Here is a 23,519-nt window from a genome sequence, read left to right as displayed (position 1 = left end):
GTCTGGTAATAGGCGATGGAACTTGTTTGTTTGAGATGAACATTTTCCTTGCTTCTCCATTCCAATGTTATTTTGAAACGTTTCTTTGGTCCAAGTGAAGAAATTGCCCACCCTACCATAGTAAGTACAGTGTACACCCCCAAATTTCAGATAAGAAGAAAGTCCTAGCTAGCAACTGCCAAATTACAATGTACAACGCACAGGCCCTCAAATTTCAGATAAACAGAAAGGATGTACTTAGAATCCATGATCATCAAAACTAAAAAGAAAATAGAGAGCAGATCCAAATTGCTCCCTACAGATAAATAATTAATACCTAATCACCGGTCCGGTCCTTGTCAGAGCTGTCCTCGCTGCCCCGCCCGTTCGGCGATGCCGCGATGTCGTCCACCGGCACGACGCCGGCATCCTTCCGGCTCCTGTACTTGATCAGGCCGTAGAGCTTCTTGAACTCCCTGATGGGCGCGTCCTTGGCGAACCCGCCCCCGCCCCGGGGCGACGACTGGCCTGCCGCGCTGGCCTCCGACGCCGCCGCGCTAGCGTAGTCGAGGTGCCCGGACCACCTCGAGGCGAGCCTGGGCGGGCGCGCGGCGGCGCCGGCCGGCTGCGGCTGCGGGGGCGGGGGCGGCGGCGCCACTTGCTGCAGGGCGTTGATGACGGTCCGGAGCGCGCGGCTCGGGGACCCGCGGTTGGCGATCATGATCTCGCCGAGCTCGGCGGGGCTGAGGCGGGCGCCGGCGTGGAAGCCTTCCTCCACCTGCGGGTACAGCTTGTGGTCCTTGAGCCCCAGGTAGTTGCTGGCCAGCGCCTTGAAGGCCTCGAAGTCGCACATGGTGAAGTGGATGTGCACGTCCAGGCGGCCCGGCCGCAGCACGGCCGGGTCCACGCCGTCCTTGCCGCCGCTCATGGTGAACACCATGACGCGCTCCTCGCCGCAGCAGGAGGAGAGCCCGTCCATGAAGCTGAGCACCCGAGCCGTCCTGGCCGCCGCCGTCTCCCCGTCGCCGCCGCGGAGGTACCGGTCGAGGTCCTCGACGAGGATGAGCGACCGCGGGGCGGTGTCCAGGAGCAGCGCGCGGAGGTCGTCGCATCCGTCGCGGGACAGGTCGATGTCGTAGACGTCGTAGCCGAGGAACCTCGCCATCGCGGCGGCGAAGGTGGACTTGCCGGTGCCGGGCGCGCCGTAGAGCAGGTAGCTCCGGCGCCAGACGCGGCCGAGCCGGTGGTAGTAGGCGCGGCCCTTGAGGAAGCTCTCGAGGTCGGTGCGGACGCGGGCCTTGAACTCGGGGTCCATGGCCACGGTGTCGAGCGTGGCCGGGTGGGTGAAGGGCGCGGACGCCCACCGCGGCGCGCCCCCGGCGCCGGTGTTGGCGTAGAGCCGCAGCTCCCTGCGGCGCGCCTCCATCTCGTCGGCGACGGACTCGACGTGCTGCAGGTAGGGCCGCAGCACCCGGGTGCGGTCGTGGCGGCGCACGCGCAGGACGAGGCGGCCGGCCCCGGCGTTGGTCCAGGCGAGGCGCGCGCCGAGGAAGGCGTCCCGCGCGGCGTGGCCCGGGCCCAGCTGCAGCGCAAAGTCGTTGCTCTTGGCCGCCGACGACAGCACGCAGGCGGCGTCGGCGTCCTCGAGCGACGGCAGCGACGCCACGTACGCCGCCGCCTTCCGGAACAGCGGGTTCTCCGCGCCGTCCGCGCCGACGCGCGGCACCTCGTAGTACTGGTACGCCTGCGCCCACTCGTCCGCCCACCGCCACGCCCGCCGCAGCGCGTGCGCCGCCGACTTGTACGACAGCACCAGCCGCAGCGCCGCCACCGCCAGGGCGCCGTAGGCCAGCGCTCCGATCACCCCTCCCCAGACGCCGCCGCCGTCCAGCGCCATCGCGGCGCTCCCCGGCTCCCAATCACTACTCCCTCGAAGAAGCCGCCGCCGTTGGCGGTTGCTGCCGCCTGCTTTTGATCCGGTCGCGTCGGTTCGTCCGTTGCGGAGAGCAGAGGAGGAGGCGAGACGCGGCTCGAAGGGTGGGGGAGGAGATCGGATTGTTGGAGGGGTGGGGTTTTAAGGGAGGGCGCCCCGGCCCAAGCCGGCGTCTCTCGAGATGGGGAATTCGCTGCGGTCGGGTGGGATCGGGTGCGGCGTGGCGTGCGCGGGTCAAAGAGGGCGGGTCGGGCACCGCACGGCTCCCCTCCGGACGCAGGCGGGCGCGGGGCGTAGCCGCGGCGGATTGTTTGGTTCGCGTGCGGTGCGGTCTCGGCCGGTACCGGTACCGCTACCCGCCACGCCTCCTTCCGAATCGTTTGGACCCGTCGCTCCGGCCGGCGCGGCGGCGCTCTCGTCCAGGGGCACAGGCGACGGCGACGTGGTTGGGGGCGCCCGGTGGTGGGCGCACTGGGCGGAGCAAGGAGCAGCCGACGCCGAACCGGTCACAGCTCGCAACTCGCACGAGCGGTCGGCGAGGTCCCGAGCCGCCCCGCTACGTGCCGCCGCGGAGAGCTCCGTGCGCCTCCCCGTCGATTTCTTCCAGGACAGCGTTTGCGTGTTGGATGGAGATCGCTGGAGATGGAGAGCTCCTCGAGTCTATCCGGTCACCGGCGGTGCATGTATATCCTTCGTGCTGCTGCTCGGGGCTCCGGCGGCGCTCCGGACAGAGACTCGTGCGGTCTCGGGCGGGACGTGCCGTGCGGGCTAGTGTTGAGCTGCTGCTGCTGCTACAGGGGGAAACCGGTAAAGGCACCGCGCGGCGTGCAGCAGAATCCGGCGGAGCCGTTAATTGGAGACCCCCCGGATTAGCTAGGGATACCCCCCAAATCAGAGTGGCGTGACCGGCGCTCCGACCGATCGGATGCGATACGATTGGAATCCCGTCGGCGACGGATGGGGAAGCTGGAGACCTGCCCTAATACAGTCGTTTTTGATAGGGCGTCTGTGGAACCGGATGAATGCGGCCGATTCGGCCGCGTACCACATCGTATGCGTGACCTGTCGTGTCAGCCTGTTTCGCACCGTCGCCTCGCGGATCGAATCGAAGTGTGTCCAAAAAATGTGAGAGGATTGCCACCGCACCACAATTTGATTACTTTCTTGTTTTGGCCAAGTCCACGAGGCATTGCTTTTATAGGCCAGCGGAACAAGAGCCGATTTTCCTATCCGCATTGTTCTACAGCTCGGACTCGGAACGGCCCTGCGCTGGTTGTAAACTGTAATCTCCAATGGCACCACTAGTGTCATCCACGTCCCTCTTCATCTCTTGCCAGCCCGAAGAGCTGGACCTGGCATGCCGATCATACGTCACTCACGTCTGACTTTCTTCCGCGCAATGTTTAGCGTAAAACCGTGACAGAAATGGTCATGACACACTTTTAATTCCCACACGTCTCTGTTATGCGTCCTGCAAATGGATCGTTCTCGCGTACTACAGTATGCTAGGCGTGGACCCGATACAAACAAATTATTTAGATCAATTTTAATGAAAGTGTCATGATCATTAAATTTACTGATATGGCAAAGTCTTTATAAAAAGAGAAAAAATGGGAAGTGTCATGAAATATAAAAAAATGCATCACTATAATACTCCTGATTCGATTATTTAGTTCATAGTTTTGATAACTATACCGATACAATTTATTGAGACTGACGTTAGGCGTACATAGGCTGGAGTCTTGGGAGACTGCGAATATTGGGCATCGAAACAGACGTCAACCTCCGGTCTGCAAAAGCAATCTCCAAGACCACGTTTGCCTGACCAACCGGCAGTTCTACAATTTCCCTGCCTGGGTTTATTTGTGACGGCAACGGCGTGTCTTCTCATTGTGCCTCATTGTCGCCCCATATGGGCAAACAGCTTGGCTAATTAAGGAGATGTCTGCGGGGGCCAAAGTAAGTTGGTACTCCTACTCGTGGAAGATTAATTATGCCAACGTGCTGGCAGCAAGATGTCTTGAGTTTGAAGAAAAAATGGCATCAGACCACATACTAATTAGACTAATTTTAATGTGAATATTATAGGAGTGTTATGATCGTTAAATTTGCTGGCATGGTATAATCATTAAGAAAAGAAAAAAGGTAGAGTTTCATACAATGTAAGAGAAGTGACATCATCATAATACTCTCAGTCTGATAACTATAAGATAGCACTCTCCACTCAGACTGATGTTATTGTTTAAATATTTTTTCACGCGCTCATTTTTTGACCCATTTTTTCAAGGACAAAAAAATTGTTAGTTCGTGCCCATTGCAAAGTAGTAGCAGCCGCCGCAATACGGAAAGCAAGCCTTCTTTGAACTCGAGTATTTCCTCGCCCACGGCCGATATTCCAATGCGCCACCTGAACACAACCGCTCGTCGATTAGACCGGTACAACAGTCACGGTCCGTCGCCTATACAAATATCAAAGGAAACGCATGGCGTACAGTACAGACACGGACCAGCTTCTTTCTTTAGTACTATATTTTAAAAAAGAAACTACCCGTGCCCCCCACCCAGCATAGGCAGTTGAGCTCCGGTAACCCAGCAGCAGCACCCGTCCACCCGTCTCCGCCGAACTCCGAACCCCTCCCCCACCCCACCGAAACAAGCGGTGGTCAGGAACTCAAGGATGCGTCGCCGCTACCTCGACGCGACGAACAAAGCCGCCAAGCAACGTGCTCCCTTCCCGAGCAACCGGCCTGGTGCGACCTTTTTTTCTTCTTCTTTTGCCCGGAGGAGACCACGGCGCGTCGCGCTTTCAAGGTGGTCGCGCCGTGGCTGCCGCGCTCTGGGCGGGTCGATGCCCGGGTCTTCTTGGCTTTTCCTCCGTAGTAACTCGCAGACATGGAGCAGCGCAGCGTTGTCCGCTTGCTGCTACGCACCGGCTGCGTTGGTCAAGGGACGAGGGGGGTTATCCATTATCCTCGTGCGGCTAGCCGATGCGTCCGGTCCGGACTCCGGAGAAGTGGGCACGCATCTTCGCCTCAGCCGGTCGAAGGTGGTTGTGGCGCCCTGGTCGCTGGGTTGGTGTGGTGACACGAGCGCGGCGCGCGGCTGGCGGGGGGTGCCGGGGTGGGGACGGTGATGGACGGCGCGGAGCGGGCGAAGCAGGGCCCGATACGTGGGGCGAGCCGGGCGGACCCCGCGTCGCGTCCGCGTCCGCGTCCGCGCCCAGCGAAGTCTCGCCGCGGGGAGGCACGGCGGCTGCCACGCGCGTCCGGCCAGGCTCCCCGGTCGCTTTCGCCCCCCATGCGCGAGCCCCGCGGGCGAGAGGGACCGGCGGCGCTGGACGGCCGAATCGTCGCGCGATCATGTTCGTACCACTGCTACCTCAGCGACCAAACAACCGGCCGGCACAGTGTCAAGGAACTAACGAGCGCTTGGTTCTTCTTCAGCTTGTGCAAGAGCAATTCGTGGATGGTTCTAAGCGGTCAAAGCAAACGTATGCGTAAGAAGCATGCCGCGTGCCTAGTGGTCAACACGAACGCATGCCGAGTTTCTCCAACATGCCGCGGCGAGAAAAAACACCCACCCACTAAAATTTATTTTCGAACATTCCTGACTTGCAAGTCAGCAAGTGCGAAACAAATTGCTGAGCCTTGCTTGCTTAGCGTTGTGAGTCAGCACGTACGCCTCGAGAGTTAGGAGTTTGTCGAGTTGATAACCTAATTGATGAGCTTCCCTTTTCTTAGGCCACCGGTCCGTGTGCAAGAATCCCGCGGAGGGCAGATTTTTTTCCTTGGGGAAGGATGGACACCAGACTTAGTAGGCTTCCGGTGGCTTGCATCCTCCGAGCAAACTCTTGCTGGCTCTTACTTATAAGCTCGCGTCGCCGTCGGATAGCGAAGGCGTGTGAGATATGCGAGGGCGTCGCATCGCGTGTAATAACCTGCACCGAGACGTGTGGTCTCTCGTGGAATCGGAATATGATCTGCGCAGCGCTCGCCGATGATCCGGCGGCCGCGGCGTCGACGTCGAGGTTTTCAGTACGAAAACGATGAGCAGCTGCCGCGACCTAACCTATCGTCGCCACGGCGGCGGCGAGCACAGCGCCTGAGATTGGACAGGGCAAAGAATATTCTGGCGTTTTGATTCTGAGATGCACCAGCGATGTGGCGCCCGTCATCATCTATCGTTTACCTGTAGGGGGAAAAAAAGGTGGGTGCATGACCTAAACAAGATGCTTATACTTACCGAAAGCCCAAGTCGGTGTCGAATATATGCTACCGCTTTATTAGAACACAGGTATTTCTCTGATGTTGTGCGTGCCATGCCTTTTTGTTTGCCACCTTGTTGGTTGCAAAAGATCATGCCGTTTCTGTTCTAAATACAGCTGCTAAACACCGATGTTTCTTAACGAGGGAGAGGTTCTGCAGCTTCATTTCGTTGCCATACGGAACATTCCGATCCGAAAAGCGACTCCCCGTGTCTTTGGTTCATGCGAACTCTGCACACTGCATCTGCAAAAAAAAAAAAAAAGCAACACTACTATCATGCATCTAGCAGTAGCACCGATCGATCCCATCCTTCCATCCGAAAACGCCGCAACCATACGCAGGACCACACGTCTGGGCTTTTCCCCGGCCCGCGGGTGTCTCCAGCAGAACGGATCGGAGCGAGCTTTGCAGCTGGAATTGCATTTGGGAAAGCTAGCGTCGGCTGAGCCCGTGCTTTCCCTAACCTAAGGTCTTCGCTCACAGAATGGGGTGTATATTAATAGCTAGCTTCAATCAGCAGCTGAAGCTGAACGCGTCAGAAGCTTAAAAGGAACACACTTGGCAGACCGAGCGAGAGCCAAAATGGCCGTCCATACTGACGAGCTTTCGGAAAGGTCGAATCGATCGCATACCCGTGGGCTTTGCCAAGAACATATTCGCGTTGGTAAACCTAGAAGCTGAATTGCCCAGGGTCGACGATCTGCTAAGAATCATCGACGTTTAATCCGGGAAGCACTCGTTAACGATTAGAGCATGCTGATGTTGCGGTAACTTTGCTTCAGAAGCAGACGTTTGGATGAACCTTAGGTGCTAAGAAACCGGCTGATTTGGTTCGTCGACCAGGGGAAGAACGAAGAAAGACCACTGAAGAAAATGTTGGCCGTGGTGAGCTGGGGACTGAAGAAACTTGTGACTGATACAATCATAAAGTGGTACAAGCCCTCAGTTACTACATAGCTGGGGAACTAAGCTTCGTAATGAAGAATCAGAATCAGTGACCGGGCACAGACGAAAAATGTGACCACGCGTAGAGAAGAATAGGCAAAAATGTTGAGTCACGTGTACCGTGCTTTCTTAAAATAATCATCATAGATTCAGAGGGCAGAGGCTCGTGGAAGCGCCAGGGGCTGATGATACTCTGATAGACGCCAGGGACTACGAGGCCAGTGAGCAGCTGCAAGCGCAGAGTAGTATATCCTGAAGAAGCCTCTCACCGGAAGAAGCCTTCTCCGAGGGCGGCTTCAGGCGAAAGCAAGTGATACCAAAGGCATCAGAGAGAAATCATCTCAGCTAGGAACAAGATCATGACGCCACTGGCAGGCAGGAAGACGGTGGAAAAGCTCCATCGAAAAGGCAGGAGTGACATGCCACAAGCTGTTTCTGGACAGGCTAAAGCATCCCACGATAACAGTTGAAAAAAAAAATGCTAAGTAAATCGCATGTGCTGACTCTTGGATCAGCCCAGGATAAGCTAGATGATGCTGCGTCACGCGTGAGGCCTAACTGCACAATCGCCGCCGCGCCGCTCAACAATGTGACGTGTCGCTGATGCGCCACGCAACAAAAGGGGCGCAGTCGTTACCGGCTTGTAAAGGGAGCTCTCCGTGTTGGCGTTGGCCAATCTCACCTTGTTTACCGCCTAGTGTTTATCCGGACGCGCTCGCTTGAGTGGCCGGCGGGTGGGTGCGGAAGGGGGAGCCTCTCGTTGCCGAAGACAAACAAAGCCTGGTCTCGGCTTACCTACCGTGATGAAGTCCCCAGGAGGAAAACTCCAAGAGAGACTCTTGTGCTGCGTTTCTTTTTGTATGGCTACTAGGTTAGTCCAAAAGGCAGAGTTCGTGTGTTCTCACTGTGCTGTCGCTGCACTTTTTTTTTCCACTATTTTTTGTCTCATGAGTGGGGATCTGTTGTCACTGCTGATGGGGAGCCTTTGACCTCGTTGTTTGCCGGTGGAACCATTTTATGACTTCTGGATATGCAGCCCAGAGCCCATATCCACAGGCCAAGTTGCATCTGGACCGAAACGAGGCCCAACGCATATGCATATCAGCATTTCTTTTCCTGATGGGGATGGGCTTGTAGGCTGAGCTGAGGCCCAACAGAGAGGACAAACTGTTTCTTCTGCAAAGCACTGAACTGTCTGAACAGTACGCTTGTCTAAATAAAAACAGTGAGTAGTAGACAAAAGCAGTGAACAGTATGGGAAAGCGACAAGTAAGCTGTAAGCTACTACTAAGGATGAAATTGCATCCATCCATACACACTAGTTGTCCCCGGAGGAGGACAAGTACACAGCAATTTATGCAATGGCACGGCGCAACTGCGCATCTTACAGAGGGTCCAAGAAATGCACAAGTGCTCCAAGTCGATTGAAGCCACTTGAGTTGACTCACTTGATCCTTGTTGAGGTCTATCACTCACAAAATTGTGCTGAGGTAGTTCAAACAAAATAATATTGGCGACTGCATTCATGTCATGTATTCTATACAAATTGCGCGATATAAAGAAAAAAAAGGTAATGAGCTATAATACAAACTGGCGCCGTGAAACGGTTTTGAATTCTGAGTGCTTTTTTTCCTTCTTTTTTGCATTTTATAACCAGAATATTGTTTTGATTAATCACATTGTTCTTTCCTTATCATCCATCTCAATGATACAAAACCAGCATAAAGAAAATATTATAGAAATTATAATGGAACATAAAAACACTAAATAAATTATTAGACATTATAAAATCAGCAATAGCAAAATTGACTTCAAATTCCACATCATTGGCAGCTGGAGTCAGGGACGAGCAACCTGGTGCGTAGGGTTGAAAACGGGACGGGAAAATCCCGTCCCGACCGGCACCGAATCCCGTATAAACCAATCGTATACCGTATTGATAAAAAACAGGAAACAGGAAAAAACCCGGGAAAATACGGCAGGAACAGGAGCGGAAGCGGTAAGGGGCGTTTCCTGACCGTATCTGCGGTTACCGTATTTGACGGGAAAATTCCCGTCGGTATTCCTGTTTTTCCAAGAACAAACCAATTCAGAGCCCACTAGCCCAGCGCCTCCCGCTTTTCCCCCAATTCCCTCCCGGCCCAGCCCAACAATATGGCAAACCCTAAGCCTGCTGCCTGCCTAATCCCCACTCCCCAGACCTCACTCGGACGGAGACCCCAGACCCCCACCCACCCCGACTCGCCCGCCACGCCACACCGGCGCCGCTCACCCCGACTCGGCGCGGCGACTCCCGCTCCGCCGCTCGGCCGCCACCCCAGACGGCCGCGCCAGAGACGCCCAGACCGAGTCCCGCTCCGGCTCTGCTCGGCCGCTCCGGCGCCCTGCCGGCGCTCCCACCGACCTGGAACCGCGCCGCCGCCCCATTCCATCCCTCCCTTGGTCTCTCCCTGGCGCCGCGCAGCCATCCCAGGCCCCAGCCGCCGGCCCGCCACCCGCCAGGAGCAGGATTGAAGGACCCCAGTCAGCAGCCGCGGAGTCGACGCACCGGAGATCTGACGCACCGGCGAGGCGGCGACCGGACCGAGGTACGTAGCTAGCGTCCTAGCGACCGTTCTGTCGTCGTCTTCGTCTCGTCTCCCCGCTTGTGGCATGACCATGACGCACTGACGCTGCAGGAGGCCAGGAGCAGGACATGGAATCGACGGGCGGCGGCGCACCAGGCTCAAAGATGCCACCGACCAGAGGTGTTTCTGCTTCAGCTGCTGGTTCGTCGGCATCGCAGCGCCGGCTCATCCTAGAGCCGTCATTGCCATTGGTGGTGCATAGCACCAATCTTCCTGCTCCTACTCCGACATCAGGTAATTGATAGGCTTAGTAATTGATGAGTAGAACGTGTGAATGTGTTAACCTGTGAGGCTGTGAAGTGTGGTAGTAGATGATGCACTGATGCTTGATTGCTTCAAAGATCTACTCTGACTTTTGTCTTCGTTGATTTGATTTATCTGTTGGCAGGATCTAAGAGGTCAAGGAGTCAAGAACTTGGCTTGTGTTTGTCTAGCGCAACTCCTGCATCTAGCTCTATACCGACTGATGCATTTTCTTTGCCAAGTGGATTCGGTGCTGGTGGTAGCGGCAGTGGTGGTGATGGTGATACTGGCAGTGGAGTAGCTGATGGTGGCAATGGCTCTGCAGCTAGTGGCAGTGGCAATCAGGGTACTACTGGTGGACAGCAAGGTGCAGGGGCTGCAGATCCCATCATTGTTGAGGGTGATGACCCTTTGCCACCTGGAAAGAAGAAGAAGAAGTGCACATCTGATGTGTGGCAGTATTTTACTAAGAAGAGAGTGGTCATTGAGGACAATGGGAAGATATATGAACAGATTTGGGCTCATTGCGATTTCCCAAGATGCAAGCACAAGGGCAGATGTGAGAGCAATTATGGAACAACGGGATTTTGGACCCATATGAGGGTAGCACATAGTATAGTGAAGGGCCAGCAGCAGCTCAAAGCTGAAACAGACAATAAAAAAGGTATGACTACTGTTGTTCCATACAAGTATGATGAAGAAGCCAGCTTAAGGAAATTTTACTTAGCAATAGTGATGCATGAGTATCCATTTAATATATCTGAGCATGAGTATTTTGTTGAATTTATCAAATCCTTGCGTCCTAGCTTTCCAATCAAATCTCGGGTTACCATTAGGAAAGAAATCATGAGCATGTTCTTAAAAGAAAAGGACCAGCTATATGCATACTTCAAATCTGTCTCTTGTCGGTTTAGTGCCACCATGGACATGTGGACTTCAAATCAAAACAAGTCTTACATGTGTGTCACATTACATTGGATAGATGACAATTGGTGCATCCAGAAAAGGATTGTCAACTTTGTGCATGTAGAGGGCCGTCATACTGGGACCAAGTTGTCTGAGACATTTACTGAACTCATGGTTAAGTGGTATGTTGACAAGAGATTATTTGCTTTGACCTTAGACAATGCATCAGCAAATGAAGTAGCAGTCAGAGATATCATTGCTGATTTAAGGGCCAATGCTAGTGCTTCAACTTTGGTATGTGATGGACCGTTTTTTCATGTGAGGTGTGCTTGTCACATATTGAACCTTGTTGCTCGTGATGGTCTGAGTGTAATCACAACCACAATAGAGAATATTAGACAGCTTGTACTTGCTGTCAAAGGATCTCCATTGCAATGGGAGGAGCTCATGAAGCGTGCAACTGAGTATGGACTAGATACAAACAAGGGTCTTTCACTTGATGTTTCAACAAGATGGAATTCAACCTATTTGATGCTTCGAGATGCCTTGTACTACAAGAATGCATTCATGAGGCTAAAATCATCTGATCGTCGAAGGTATGAAAAAATTACTCCATCTCCTAGCGAATGGACAATGGCATTCAAGCTTTTCCAATGCTTGAAGAAATTCTTTGATCTCACTGAACTATTTTCTGGCACATTATATCCCACTGCAAATCTGTTCTATAGAGGGTTTTGTGAGATAAAGATTCTGCTAGGTGATTGGTCTATTAGTGAAAATACTACTATTAGTGCAATGGCTACTTCTATGAGTAAGAAGTTTGAAAAATATTGGAAGAAGTCATCCACTACACTAGCTGTTGCATGCTTTCTAGATCCTAGATATAAGAAAAGACTTATAGAGTTCTACATGAGAAAATTTTATGGCAATTCTTGTCAAGTTCATATTGATGAACTTGTTGATGTCATCAAGAAGTTGTACCAGTTCTATGCTGCTGAAGCACCCTTATCTTCGAGGCCTAAAAGTGGGTCAAATGAGCCTGGAGATACTGATACAGCAGACCTATTAGTGGACAATAGAGATGAGGAACTAGAGAGCTTTTTGTATGATAATGATGGAGCTAATGGTGATGATATGAATGAGTTGGATAAGTATATGGCAGATCCACCTTTGAGGCTCAGTGGTCAGTTTGATATCTTGGCATGGTGGAAGAACCAGACTGATGAATATCCTGTTCTTGCAAAAATTGCTCGTGATTTGCTGGCTGTACAAGTCTCAACTGTAGCTTCTGAATCTGCTTTTAGTGCTGGTGGACGTGTAGTTGATCCTTTTCGAAGCCGCCTTGACCCTGAAATGGTTGAAGCATTAATATGCATGAAAGATTGGGTTGCTGCAGAAAAAAGAGGTTAGAAAAGCTCCTTAGTTTGCTCTTTGCTGTATACAATAATCATGAGTGTATGACCAATGTTTGCTGATTTATGTGTCTTGGTTTAACTTTGATTTTCAGATTAGAAGGTTGGTTCAATTGTTGGTGATCTTGAAGTCATTGAGGCTCTTGTTTCAAAGCTTAATTTGCAGGTATTGTGCCTGCCAAGTTCCTTTAGAAATTTGCCTAAACTGATCTATGGTCCATCAAAGTTTGTGTTCTGTACTTTTGCCCAATGATGCCTTCATGAGATATCATTTCATCTTCTGTACTTAATTTGCTAGCTCTGAACTTAAAATGTACTTGATTAATAGCTATCTGACATGTCTCTAATCTGCTATATATATATTAGAAACTTTATATAGAAAAATCAGATGGTTGGCTGTGCTCCATGTGATATATAACTTTATATATAAACTTTATATTACAAAGGCTTGGTGCAAATATATGACTGCTCTCCTGTTCTAGGACGACGATGTCGCAGACAGTGATGAAGAGGATGATGGGCCACTACCTAATGATGAGGAGTTCTACGACTACTAGGGAAGTAGTGATCTGTTGGCTGTCAGTGCCGGCTACTTTTGCCCAATGTGGCATGTAATTTTTTTTAATTTGGACCTTTGAAGTTTGAACTATGTCTGTGGTGTGGCCGTGTGGCCGGGTGACTGACTGATTGTCTAATGGAGACAGTGACAGTATGTTGCATCTGCATGCATCATGCATGTGTCGTTTGGGTGCTGCCGTGCTGGAGACAATCCGCTACTTGATGCTTATTTATCAAATCGATTATCTCATCTATTCTATGTATTGTTTGCAAATGAATGATGTATGGTTGTAATTATTGTGCCGAGCTAAATGTTTTGAGTGGTTACATGTGTTGTTCCCTATTTAAGTTACCGCTTCCCGATCGTAATCGACATGTTCCCGACCGATATGTTCCGTTCCCGATATCCCGTAATATCGCTTTCGTTTTCCCGTCCGCCTATCCCGTTCCCGGCAAAAAAAAACAGGAACAGAAATGGTTTAGGTGTTTTCCCGACCGTTCCCGACCGTTTTCATCCCTACTGGTGCGGGCGAGCCTGCTGTTCAGCCTGCGCACACTGCCTCCGTGTGGCTCCGCACCTAAATCCCGTCGACACGACCCCAATGTTGGTTTTACGGTTGGCCGGAGGCAACGCAATTCACGGTCATTCCAATCGACCCACATGGTGGGGCCCTTTAGAACCGTATCACTTTCACTTGCCTCCTCTCGTTTCTTCCCACCGGTCTCGTCTCTTTTTTCTATCTCCTTCCTATCTCTCTCTGAGCGCAACAAGCGGCGGAGATATGCAGCGGCGGCGAGCTCCCTGGGAGGAGGAGCAGCAGCAGCGGCTGGACGGAGTGGCGCGGCTGATGTGGGGCGGCGGCGGCACGACGAGTTGAGCTAAGCGGCATGGTAGGGTGGAGGCGGAGCAGCGGTGGACTTTTCCGAGCGCGTAGCGGCGGTTTTTTCTTTTCTTTTTTTTGTTTTGATTTTTGAATGCAACATTTTTTTGATAAAACCTTTTCCAAACTTTTTTTTAGTTTTGGATGCAAAAAATTTCTCTTCAAATTTTTTCTCAAAACTTTCAAACTTTTTCTCATCAAGGATTTCCAGACTTAAAATTTTCTCTAAAATTTTTTTATCGAATAAAAAATATTGTACAACTTAATATTGGCGAAAAAACTTTTCAATCTTTGGAAGAAAAAAAGTCTCTTTCAAACTTTTTCATCAAAGGTTTCCGATCTCTTCTATTTTTTTCTTGAAATTTTTTTATCGAAACAAAATATTGTTCCAATACGTGTGTTCCGACCAGCTGTTGGAAATCGACCGTACGCACGTCTACTTCCGGGCGCCCGTAAATTAGATGAGCCCCAAGACGACGCCGGAGAAACCAGTCGGTGCGCCGAATAAATCCCAACTAATCGCCAACCCCCAAATCCCACCACTACCCTCCCCCTTCCCACCTCTGGCGATCTCTCCGCCCCGCACCGCCACGCCATGGAGGCGTTCTACTACCTCGTGTTCGGCGCGCTCGCCGCCGTCGTGGCGGCGCTGGAGCTCGGCAAGTCCGGCAAGGACCGCGTCGCCACCTCCCCGGCCTTCAACTCCTTCAAGAACAACTACATCCTCGTCTACTCCCTCATGATGTGTACGCCCCCCCTCCTGATTCCTCCCCCTCGCCCATTCCCCTAACCTCGAATCCCCGTTGCCTCGCGGCGGCGCCTCCTCCCCCTCCAGATCTGGACTGGGGGGCCGCAATGCCGGTTGGTTTGTTGGGTTACTGACGCTGTTGCTCCGCGGCGGATGGCGCAGCTGGGGACTGGCTGCAGGGGCCCTACGTGTACTACCTCTACAGCCAGTACGGCTTCGACAAGGGCGACATCGGCCGCCTCTTCATCGCCGGCTTCGGCTCCTCCATGCTCTTCGGCACCATCGTCGGATCCCTCGCAGATAAGCAGTGCGTGCCCCCGCGCCTCCGCGATGGATGAACCGCGTCGATTTCGTTGTGTTTCGGTGTGTGCGGTGCTGGGGCTGATGGGTTTTGGGTGGCCAGGGGGCGGAAGAGGGCGTGCGTCACCTACTGCATCACCTACATCCTGAGCTGCTTCACCAAGCACTCCCCCGAGTACAAGATCCTGATGGTTGGGCGCGTGCTCGGAGGCATTGCCACGTCGCTGCTCTTCTCGGCGTTTGAGTCGTGGCTCGTCGCGGAGCACAACAAGGTGACTGCGCAGATCCCTCTCTCCGCAGTGACACTAATACATTGGAGATGGCCTGTGGTTTATTAGCTCCAATCCTAACGAACTCTTCTTATGCTCTTTTGGTTTTGTCAATATATGTTGCCGCTAATGGGTACATAGGTTGACTGAAGCTAAGAAAATACAAGGTATTAGGGAGGTTGACTGCTGGTACATGATAGCTTTTTTTTTTGAATGAAGGTACATGATAGCTTATTATAAAATGACTTGGTATAGAAAATATAAGACACCTGGATTAGAATGCAGCTACAATGTAGTGAAGTGTTAGTGGATCAGTGATTGATACAGTACACACTTACTGCATCAGGATCCTAGGCTTGCTGGCTCATCAGTGATTCACTATATTGCAGTCTTCCTGGCATTCTTGTTTGCTTTGAAGCCCTTGCTGGCAGATCTGGACTATCTCCCTTGGCTTGACCAGAACAGGCTAGCAATTAAAACTGTGGCCCAGTTCAATTAATTTTTCAGGATAGTGGTTGTCCTGTTGTCCGTGCTGATAATTAGTCCATTTCTGGACGTATACATACAGTTATGGAAGATCATTGTCTGTACCTCAGTGGAATGCATTGTTCTTTTTAATAACATTGCATTTGTTTCTTAACGATAAGTGAATGATAGCATTATTTTGTCAATACCTACAGAGATATCCCTTTTACTATTGCTGACAATCAGTAAATTTATACTGTTACTGTACAGAAAGGATTTGATCCACAATGGTTGTCCATAACATTCTCCAAGGCTATCTTTCTTGGCAATGGTCTAGTCGCCATTGTTGCTGGGCTCTTTGCAAATTTTCTTGCTGATAACATGGGTTTTGGCCCTGTGGCTCCATTTGATGCTGCTGCTTGCTTCCTAGCAATAGGAATGGCAATCATCTTATCATCATGGGGTGAGAATTATGGAGATTCATCTGACAGCAAGGACTTGATGACCCAGTTCAAGGTTGCAGCTAAAGCCATTGCTTCAGGTAGTTTAACCTTCCTAGCATAGAAAGTGGTTTAATAAATTTAGTGAACTTAATATTGACAATGGAAGGAACTCTCATGAAATTTCAGATGAAAAGATTGCATTGCTTGGAGCTATACAGTCATTGTTTGAGGGTTCAATGTATACTTTTGTTTTCCTGTGGACTCCTGCTTTGAGCCCGAATGATGAAGAAATTCCTCATGGCTTCATATTTGCTACATTCATGCTCTCCTCGATGCTGGGTAGCTCAATTGCTTCTCGTCTATTAGCTCGGAAGATGAAGGTTGAAGATTATATGCAAATCGTGTTTTCAGTATCAGCCTGTACTCTTTTCCTTCCTGTTGTGACAAATGTAAGTCTTTTGATCGCAATGTTCAGTTTGTCTCTTTCTCTCTCTCAAGAATTTGAATTTAATGTTGCCTGTTTATGCTCTACAGTTCCTAGTACCTCCCTCCTCGGAGAAAGGTGGTAGCATTTCATTAGGAGGCTGTCTGCAGCTTCTTGGTTTCTGTACATTTGAGTCATGTGTTGGTATATTCTGGCCATCAATCATGAAGATGAGATCTCAATATATCCCTGAGGAGGCAAGAAGCACAATCATGAACTTTTTCCGCATACCACTCAACCTGTTTGTTTGTGTGGTACTATACAATGTAAGCAACAAACAAACCTCCTTAATTTCCGGATTCATGTGTTTTGTTTACTCAACTTGAAGGAGCTCAAGGAAGTCATAAACTTGCTCAAACGGAACATGTGGATAAATAAAAGTTGCACTAAAATTTGACATACAGTGTCTTGTCTCTATAATATATTTCTTACAAATGTCATTCTGCAGGTAAATGCATTCCCAATCACTGTCATGTTTGGCATGTGCTCCATTTTCCTTTTCATGGCAGCAATCTTGCAGAGGCGGCTAATGGTTGTCTCTGATCTTCACAAGTCGACAAGTATGTTCACTTACTACAATAAAGGCCATTTTTTCCACCTCTGAATCAGGTGCATGTCTTATTGATTTCTAACCATTGGATAAAATTTCTTGCAGAAGCGGTAGAGATGAATGCAGAAGACGAGCCTCTGAACCCTTAGAAAACAGCATGACCACAGAAGCGAATTGGAGATCAAAATGGCCCCAATCCTGGACTTCTTCCCACAAGGATGCTGAATAAGATCAACATCAGAAGGCTGTAATGGAACTCGGTTTAATGTGTCTGTTAGGATTGGTGCTCGTGCAGTTTCCAGTTTTGTGAGGACAGGGAACATGATGTAGCTGGGTCTTGACTATTGAGCTATACACGGCAGAGTAGAGCTTGGCATAGCCACCCCTTTTTTCACCTTTTTTTTTTGCTTCATATGTTTGCTCATAGGGTCGCTATTTGTATTCAAAAGCCCAAAATTATGATGGAGCCTGTATCCTCTATTTAGGATGCAAACGCTGAGTAATGTAAGAAGGCTGTCATAGGCGTTTGACTCCGTGTCATCTCAAATACTGTGTGGGTCTGTGGGTCTACTGTTATGCTCACGTCCTGTTTTCTGTGGTCATAGTGACACTTTACAGGAAATGTGCCGATTGCCTGTTGAATTTGCACTGTATAACATTTTCATTCAAGCTGTTGTCATTAAGCGCTGTAATTGTCTGCTCCCGAGCTTCCCCTGTATTGTTTCAGGTTCCTCCTTTTCCCATCTCCTCTTGCTGAATTTTGTATCTCCTCTGTTAGCGTTTCCTATCTGCTTAATAGATGTGTTCAGGCTGACTCCAAAAGGAGTCCGCCGTTGTTCGCGTCAAAAAAATTGGTAAAAAGCTTCAGATTTTACTGGCCGATACATGGTCCTGAATTTGTTCCCTCTGACCAGTAATTTCTTTCTTGCTGATGGGTTTGATCAGATCAGCGGATAATTGTATTGCATGGGGGAAAAAATAAAGCTGCAGAGTGGAGACATTCAGCCTTTACTCCGTACTTCCGTGTTTCTGAATCAAATTTGTTCCAATACCCTTTGAAAGAGACCACAGCAGCAGATGAGATCTTGCCATCACTCAACCTGGAGGTTCAACTCACAAACTGTTGATCAGATCAAACAAATGCTTTTGCTTCACATTCACCAAAACAAAGTATGCTTGTTTTGTTAACTTTCAAAGATAGATTGCACTAGTGCAAACTCAAGATGTCGATCGTTTATCAACTGATCATTTCATTAAGATCCCGCGACAGAAGAACACAGAGAACAGATCGAAGGACTAAGCAAGTCATATTTTGCACACTCCAGCTCTTTCTCAACGAAAAGCACAACGGCAAAAAATTCCTAGGCTAAACAATGTGAGAATCAAAACTCAAAAGGATCAGCTCTTATTGCTCAGCAACGCCAGTACAATGCATGTTCTTTCATTGAGCATGGTGTTACATTGCAATGCAGCTCAAAAGTTCCCATCCAGACTCTTGCTCTCAAGTGACTAGCGGAGCATGGATTTATCAATCAGAGAAGGTAAACCCCTATTCCTAGATGGAGTTGCTAACCTGAAGATCATAACACGAACAAAAAAAGAAGACCACTTCGATTTTTTTCCGACAGATTGTTTCATTGTTTGATAGGCACGATCATATGACAGGCACATATCGATTGGCGAGCTGCTTGCCCCCCATGGCGGCCGCGGCGAGGACCCCACCGAGGGCGCCCGCGACGACGGCGGACCGCGGGCCGTTGGCGGCGCGGAAGAGCGCACCGGTGCCGAGCCCGGCAGCGACGCTGTTGATCCAGTCGTCGCGGTCGCGGGCTGCCACCATGGCGCTCTCAATCCCGGCGTACATGAAGCCGATGACGCCCAGCGTGTTGCCGACGCGGCGACCGGAGCTGCCGCAGGAGTTGAGCACGCGGTTGGCTCGGATCTTGGCGGTCTCCCCGGGCTCGGCACCCCTGGCGGCGTCGCGGAGGCCCAGGGCGGCGCCGCCGACGGCGCCAGAGAGGTACCCGACCCCCGTGTAGAAGGTGAGGTTCTCGCCCCAAGAGCGGCGCTGCGCCAGTTCCTCCTCCTTGAAGAGGAACTCCGGCGAGGTGGGGAGGTCGTAGAGGGTCCGGTAGCTGTAGTGCATGTTGAGGTCCTGGTACGGGTTGTACAGCCGGCGGCCGGCCTCGGAGGATTCGCCGCGGTCGTCGGATCCTGACAGGAACATCCGCGGGTCGGTCATGGCGGCGGTAGGGTGGGGGCGGCTAGGGTTTGGTGCGTGGTCGGCGGCGGGAGGCGGAGGCCGGGAAACCAGGGGAAGGAAGGGACGGCAAGGGAGCTTTTAGGAGGCAGCCGCCATTTGCGAAGAGGTCCCTCTACGGAGCGGTATTTTATTGGCAGCATCAGGAACTTTCGGGGTGAGGCCGTGAGCGTGAGGGATTTTTCTGCTGAGATTTTCTCGAAGGATTCACCAAAAGCAGAGGATCAAATCATGAAATCGGCAGATAGCATATTGACCGCTGATGCTGACAAACAGAAAAAAACCCTAAAGTTGTTAATCATTCATTCAACCTTTTACACGCGAGATGGTTTATATGTTTGGACGCCACGTCGAAACGCAAGGCCTATTTGCTTGGTTAGAGTATCTCCAGCAGTTTGGCAAATCGAGTTGCCATCTTTGATTTTTGGCAAAAACGTTAAAAATACTCATCCAACAGTTTGGCAAAAGACTTGGCAATTTTTGGCAACTTGGTAAAAACCAGCCTCCAGCGCGTAAATATACGCGCGCGGTGCGCGGTTGGCATCGTGATTTCTAGTCAGGTGGGAGGGTGAAAAAAGAAATAAATAACAGAGAAGGGTTTCTGATTTAAGTTTTCAAGAGGTGGAAGAGCATAAATATAATTTTGTTTCTCTCTCAGGGTTCCTGATGTAAGTTAGATCTAAATTTGGCAAGTGAATTATGCCAAACTGTTGGAGATAAGCTCTTTTTTTACTTGGCATATCTTTTTAGAAGTTGGCAAAACACAAAATATGCCAAGTAAAATATGGCAAACTCTTGAAGATGCTCTTACAACTTATAATGTAGACATGCTTAAATATAGGTAAATTATAAATTTTAGCACTCATTTAGTTAGAATTTAAAATGTAGCTCTCTTAACCAAGTGTTATTCTAAATTTGCCAAAAAAATTTAGAAAATCAGCATATATATATATATATATATATATATATATATATATATATATATATATATATATATATATATATATATATATATATATATATATATATATATACCTCAAACCAAGGAGACCCGTAATATAAGTGCAAAAAATAAAGAAATAGACACATAATATAGGACCGATGTGCAATTCAAATGTTATATGAACCTTAGACATAGGAAAATTATTAAACATGTATTTGCATGTTGTAATTTAGTAGATTAGTATCTTAGTGCTAGTAGTTTAGTTTTAACAATATAACGATATCCTTAGTGCTTGTAATTGTCCCTATGCATATCTTATCATCACATGATCTCGCTGTAGCTTGTATGCTCCATTCGAGTTTACCTTTAATACATGTGGATGAGGTACTCTCTGAGTTCAAAATATAGATGGTTTTGGTAAATTTAAATATATAGTAAAAATTATATATCTAGTATTTTAAATGAACTATAATTTGGAATAGAGAGAATAACAGAGGGAGTAGTATGGATCATGATATATACATTTGCTTATTGAGATTTCCATTATGCACCGGTAGACAAGTCGTCGATCATCATAGTTTTATGCGCTGATTGTTAAAGTTGTTGTTTGGCCAAAACAGAATCGCACCAAAGTGTGTCCCTGTGAATTTAGCCCCCCCCCCCCCCCCCCCCCCCCCAGGAGCGCCCCGGCTCCCTGCGGGAAGGGCGAAGCGAGAGGTAGAGCATGCGGAGCTATTTTTTTCTTTTTTTTCTTCCCCTGCTCCACCTTGTCGGAAGCAAAACCACGGGAGTGGCTCTCACTCACGAGCTCCAAGCGGAGCCGCTTCACCTCCCAGGACGTTTGGTGCAGACTCCTTAGCTCCGATGCAGAAGCTGCCCGGTGGAGTGGTTGCTGCTGCACTGCTAGAAAACGAGGAATCAATTATTTAACCCGGTGCCTTAGGCATTCATTGGCACCGGTTGGAAAGATCAACCGGTGCCAAAAAAGCTACCACGTTGACGCAAGGTGGCAGCCCCTTTGGTACCGGTTGGTCTTTCCAACCGATACCAATGACTTTCTCTTTTTTTTTCCGAATTCCAGTTTTGTATGTTATATTTATTATTATTTATTCTTTTATAATTGCTAAATGCACTCGAGCTCTACAGTACTATACGTTCATTGGTCGTACGTACGCGTTCGTTTTCAGAGAATATTTGAAACTAATTAAAAGTGAAATGCGAGCATATAATTAAGCTAATTAGATGAACTAATATATTTACAAATATACAAACATCAAGGCATCACGTTTAGAAATATTTACAAATATACAAGTCATGTTTGTAGTCCAACTACTGGGCCCCTCAGGAGGTCGATGGAAGTCCTCTATGGATGTGACCGTCGTGGTAGAACTCGCCTCTAGAATCCAGGATCTCGTTCAAAATGAATCCAGCGAGCTACTCGCACACGGCGTTGATCCGATCAGTAGAGTAACATTCATCCCCCATTTGAGACATCTATTATTTAAGAAAAAAGGACTGGTATATTAAAATCATGTGCGTTAGTATAATTATGAAAATATACTAGTGAACAGTTTGGACGTACTCTCATGTCCTCCGTAGTAGGCTTTCCGTGTGGAGTCATGATGTGCAAGTAGTCGCATACGCAGTACCTGCACTAATTAGTTCCTTGTTGTTGTCTCGCACACTTATAAACAAATAAATTACTCAATTTAGAACAATTTGGGATTACTTAACTAGATAAATCTTTGTGAATCAATATACCGGATAATCCATTTTAATGTTCAGTTCGGGTCTCCATTGACCACGTTCTTTGTTCTTTTTCACAAATTTTTTACAAACCCTACGCTCAAAGTTAAGTTTGATATTCAGGAATTGTTATTAACAGAAAAAGGATTTGATTGTGCAAACTGAATTTACCCGTTCAAGGGGTCTATGATAAGTTGGATTGCGGACTTTGGATTTCTCATTGAGTCAAAGACTATAAGATTGCCGGTCTCTACGGAAAGTATGAGTAAAATCCAATGATAACTGCAGATATATGATATATATACATACATGTATTAGACGACTTAGTATTTATTTAGTAATATAACAGAGGATTGAATTCATTACAAAATATAAATTTTAAATACCATCATATTTCCATACAAAATTTGAATTCAAATATATAATTGATAATGCATATAACTATAATAAATAGATGGCAAAATTTGCTGTGGGACACTGCGATATGACCTAATATGCTGGCACACACCGCAAACCATCGAATTTGCCCGGTACCATTATGAAAACGGATTCCTTTGCTGCATCACACCGCACCCCTTTTTATATTATTTTGCCCAAACCTGGAGAGATGAACCGAACTGAATGGACAATACTGCCCTTGGCTCGGGTTAGATGGTCTGGTTCGACCAAGTTGAACAGGGGAGGCCGACAAGCCATTTACTAGCGCAGTTTAGGGTCACTTGAACCCTAGCTCAGTTCACCCCTTTGCGCCGCCACCCCACCGACGAGTTCCTCGAGTCGCCGTCAGTGCCGCCGGTGCCGGTGCCAGTGCTGGTAGGCCTTCTCCCCTAAGCCAAGCCGAGCGTGGATGCACAACGGAGAAGATGGTGTCTCCGACAGGAGGGAAGCGATTGTGCCCCAGCATCGGTTCCCCATCGGAGGCAGCCAATCTTGATTGGATCCCCAAAGGGTAAGCCTCTCGTTCTTTTGATCTGGTAGATTCGATTGTTCCCCAGCATGGAATGGTTGTTTGGACATGATCATTATGGATTTTGCACTTCGCATCTTAGTCTAACAACTTGCATCTTAGTATTCACGCCTGGTTTCTCTTGCTTGTAATTGTTTTAGGATGGATCGTACCTCTGCTTGCATAATTGCTTTGCGTGTTTCAGACTATGTTGAGATTTGTGATGACGGTAGGCACCTGACTCACAGAACCAAAAATTTTGAATTAGTTGTGGATAGGGATATAACCAATTTCAAGGTTCTTTCAGATGATATAGCAGTAGAGGTAAAGCATGGGAGAAATCAGGGAATGAATCTGAGTTTCTGGAACAAGGAAACATCTGCTTATTCTACTCTAACTTCTGACTCAATGATGATGGCTGCACTTGACATGTATTGGGACTATAGAAGGCTTCCTCTGTTAGTCACAATTTATGACACTCTGCCATTGGGAAATAGCCACCAGTAAACTAGCCAGTCAATTGAACCAGGTATGATAACTAGTAGACATGAAACATCTAGCATTTTGGCTGAGAGTGGATCTGTTGAAGCAAAGGCGAACAAGTCAAAAAGATCAA

General features: G+C 49.1%; 3 protein-coding genes across 3 annotated transcripts; 1 reads left to right on the top strand and 2 right to left on the bottom strand.

Annotated features, from left to right (window-relative positions):
• Positions 1 to 22: 22 nt before the first annotated feature.
• On the bottom strand, positions 23 to 2,057 carry LOC120688402 (AAA-ATPase At2g46620-like). Its single transcript, XM_039970716.1, has 2 exons — positions 268 to 2,057; positions 23 to 230 (listed from the first exon to the last, which is right to left on the bottom strand). The coding sequence occupies exon 1, from the start codon at positions 1,874 to 1,876 to the stop codon at positions 317 to 319; it is 1,560 nt and encodes a 519-aa protein (XP_039826650.1). The 5' UTR covers positions 1,877 to 2,057; the 3' UTR covers positions 23 to 230; positions 268 to 316.
• Positions 2,058 to 14,021: 11,964 nt separating this feature from the next.
• LOC120688399 (molybdate-anion transporter-like) lies at positions 14,022 to 17,691 on the top strand. Its single transcript, XM_039970713.1, has 8 exons — positions 14,022 to 14,495; positions 14,660 to 14,804; positions 14,901 to 15,069; positions 15,802 to 16,072; positions 16,161 to 16,423; positions 16,509 to 16,724; positions 16,907 to 17,018; positions 17,114 to 17,691. Exons 1-8 carry the CDS (start codon positions 14,345 to 14,347, stop codon positions 17,155 to 17,157), a joined length of 1,371 nt encoding a protein of 456 aa, XP_039826647.1. The 5' UTR covers positions 14,022 to 14,344; the 3' UTR covers positions 17,158 to 17,691.
• Positions 17,692 to 18,384: 693 nt separating this feature from the next.
• Positions 18,385 to 19,386, bottom strand: LOC120688400 (mitochondrial import inner membrane translocase subunit TIM23-2-like). Its single transcript, XM_039970715.1, has one exon. The coding sequence runs from the start codon at positions 19,248 to 19,250 to the stop codon at positions 18,663 to 18,665; it is 588 nt and encodes a 195-aa protein (XP_039826649.1). The 5' UTR covers positions 19,251 to 19,386; the 3' UTR covers positions 18,385 to 18,662.
• Positions 19,387 to 23,519: the final 4,133 nt, after the last annotated feature.

The sequence above is a fragment of the Panicum virgatum genome, chromosome 9N (assembly GCF_016808335.1).
Source record: "Panicum virgatum strain AP13 chromosome 9N, P.virgatum_v5, whole genome shotgun sequence".
Taxonomy (NCBI): Eukaryota; Viridiplantae; Streptophyta; class Magnoliopsida; order Poales; family Poaceae; genus Panicum; species Panicum virgatum.
Note: the sequence above shows the minus strand (reverse complement) of the source record. Positions and strands in the feature narration are given on the sequence as shown.

Coding starts and splice junctions, on each gene's coding strand:
- LOC120688402 (XM_039970716.1), bottom strand. CDS start 1,876: ATGGCGCTGGACGGCGGCGGCGTCTGGGGAGGGGTGATCGGAGCGCTG.
- LOC120688399 (XM_039970713.1), top strand. CDS start 14,345: ATGGAGGCGTTCTACTACCTCGTGTTCGGCGCGCTCGCCGCCGTCGTG. Junction 16,424..16,508: donor TCCTTCCTGTTGTGACAAAT/GTAAGTCTTTTG, acceptor TATGCTCTACAG/TTCCTAGTACCTCCCTCCTC. Junction 16,725..16,906: donor TTTGTGTGGTACTATACAAT/GTAAGCAACAAA, acceptor GTCATTCTGCAG/GTAAATGCATTCCCAATCAC.
- LOC120688400 (XM_039970715.1), bottom strand. CDS start 19,250: ATGACCGACCCGCGGATGTTCCTGTCAGGATCCGACGACCGCGGCGAA.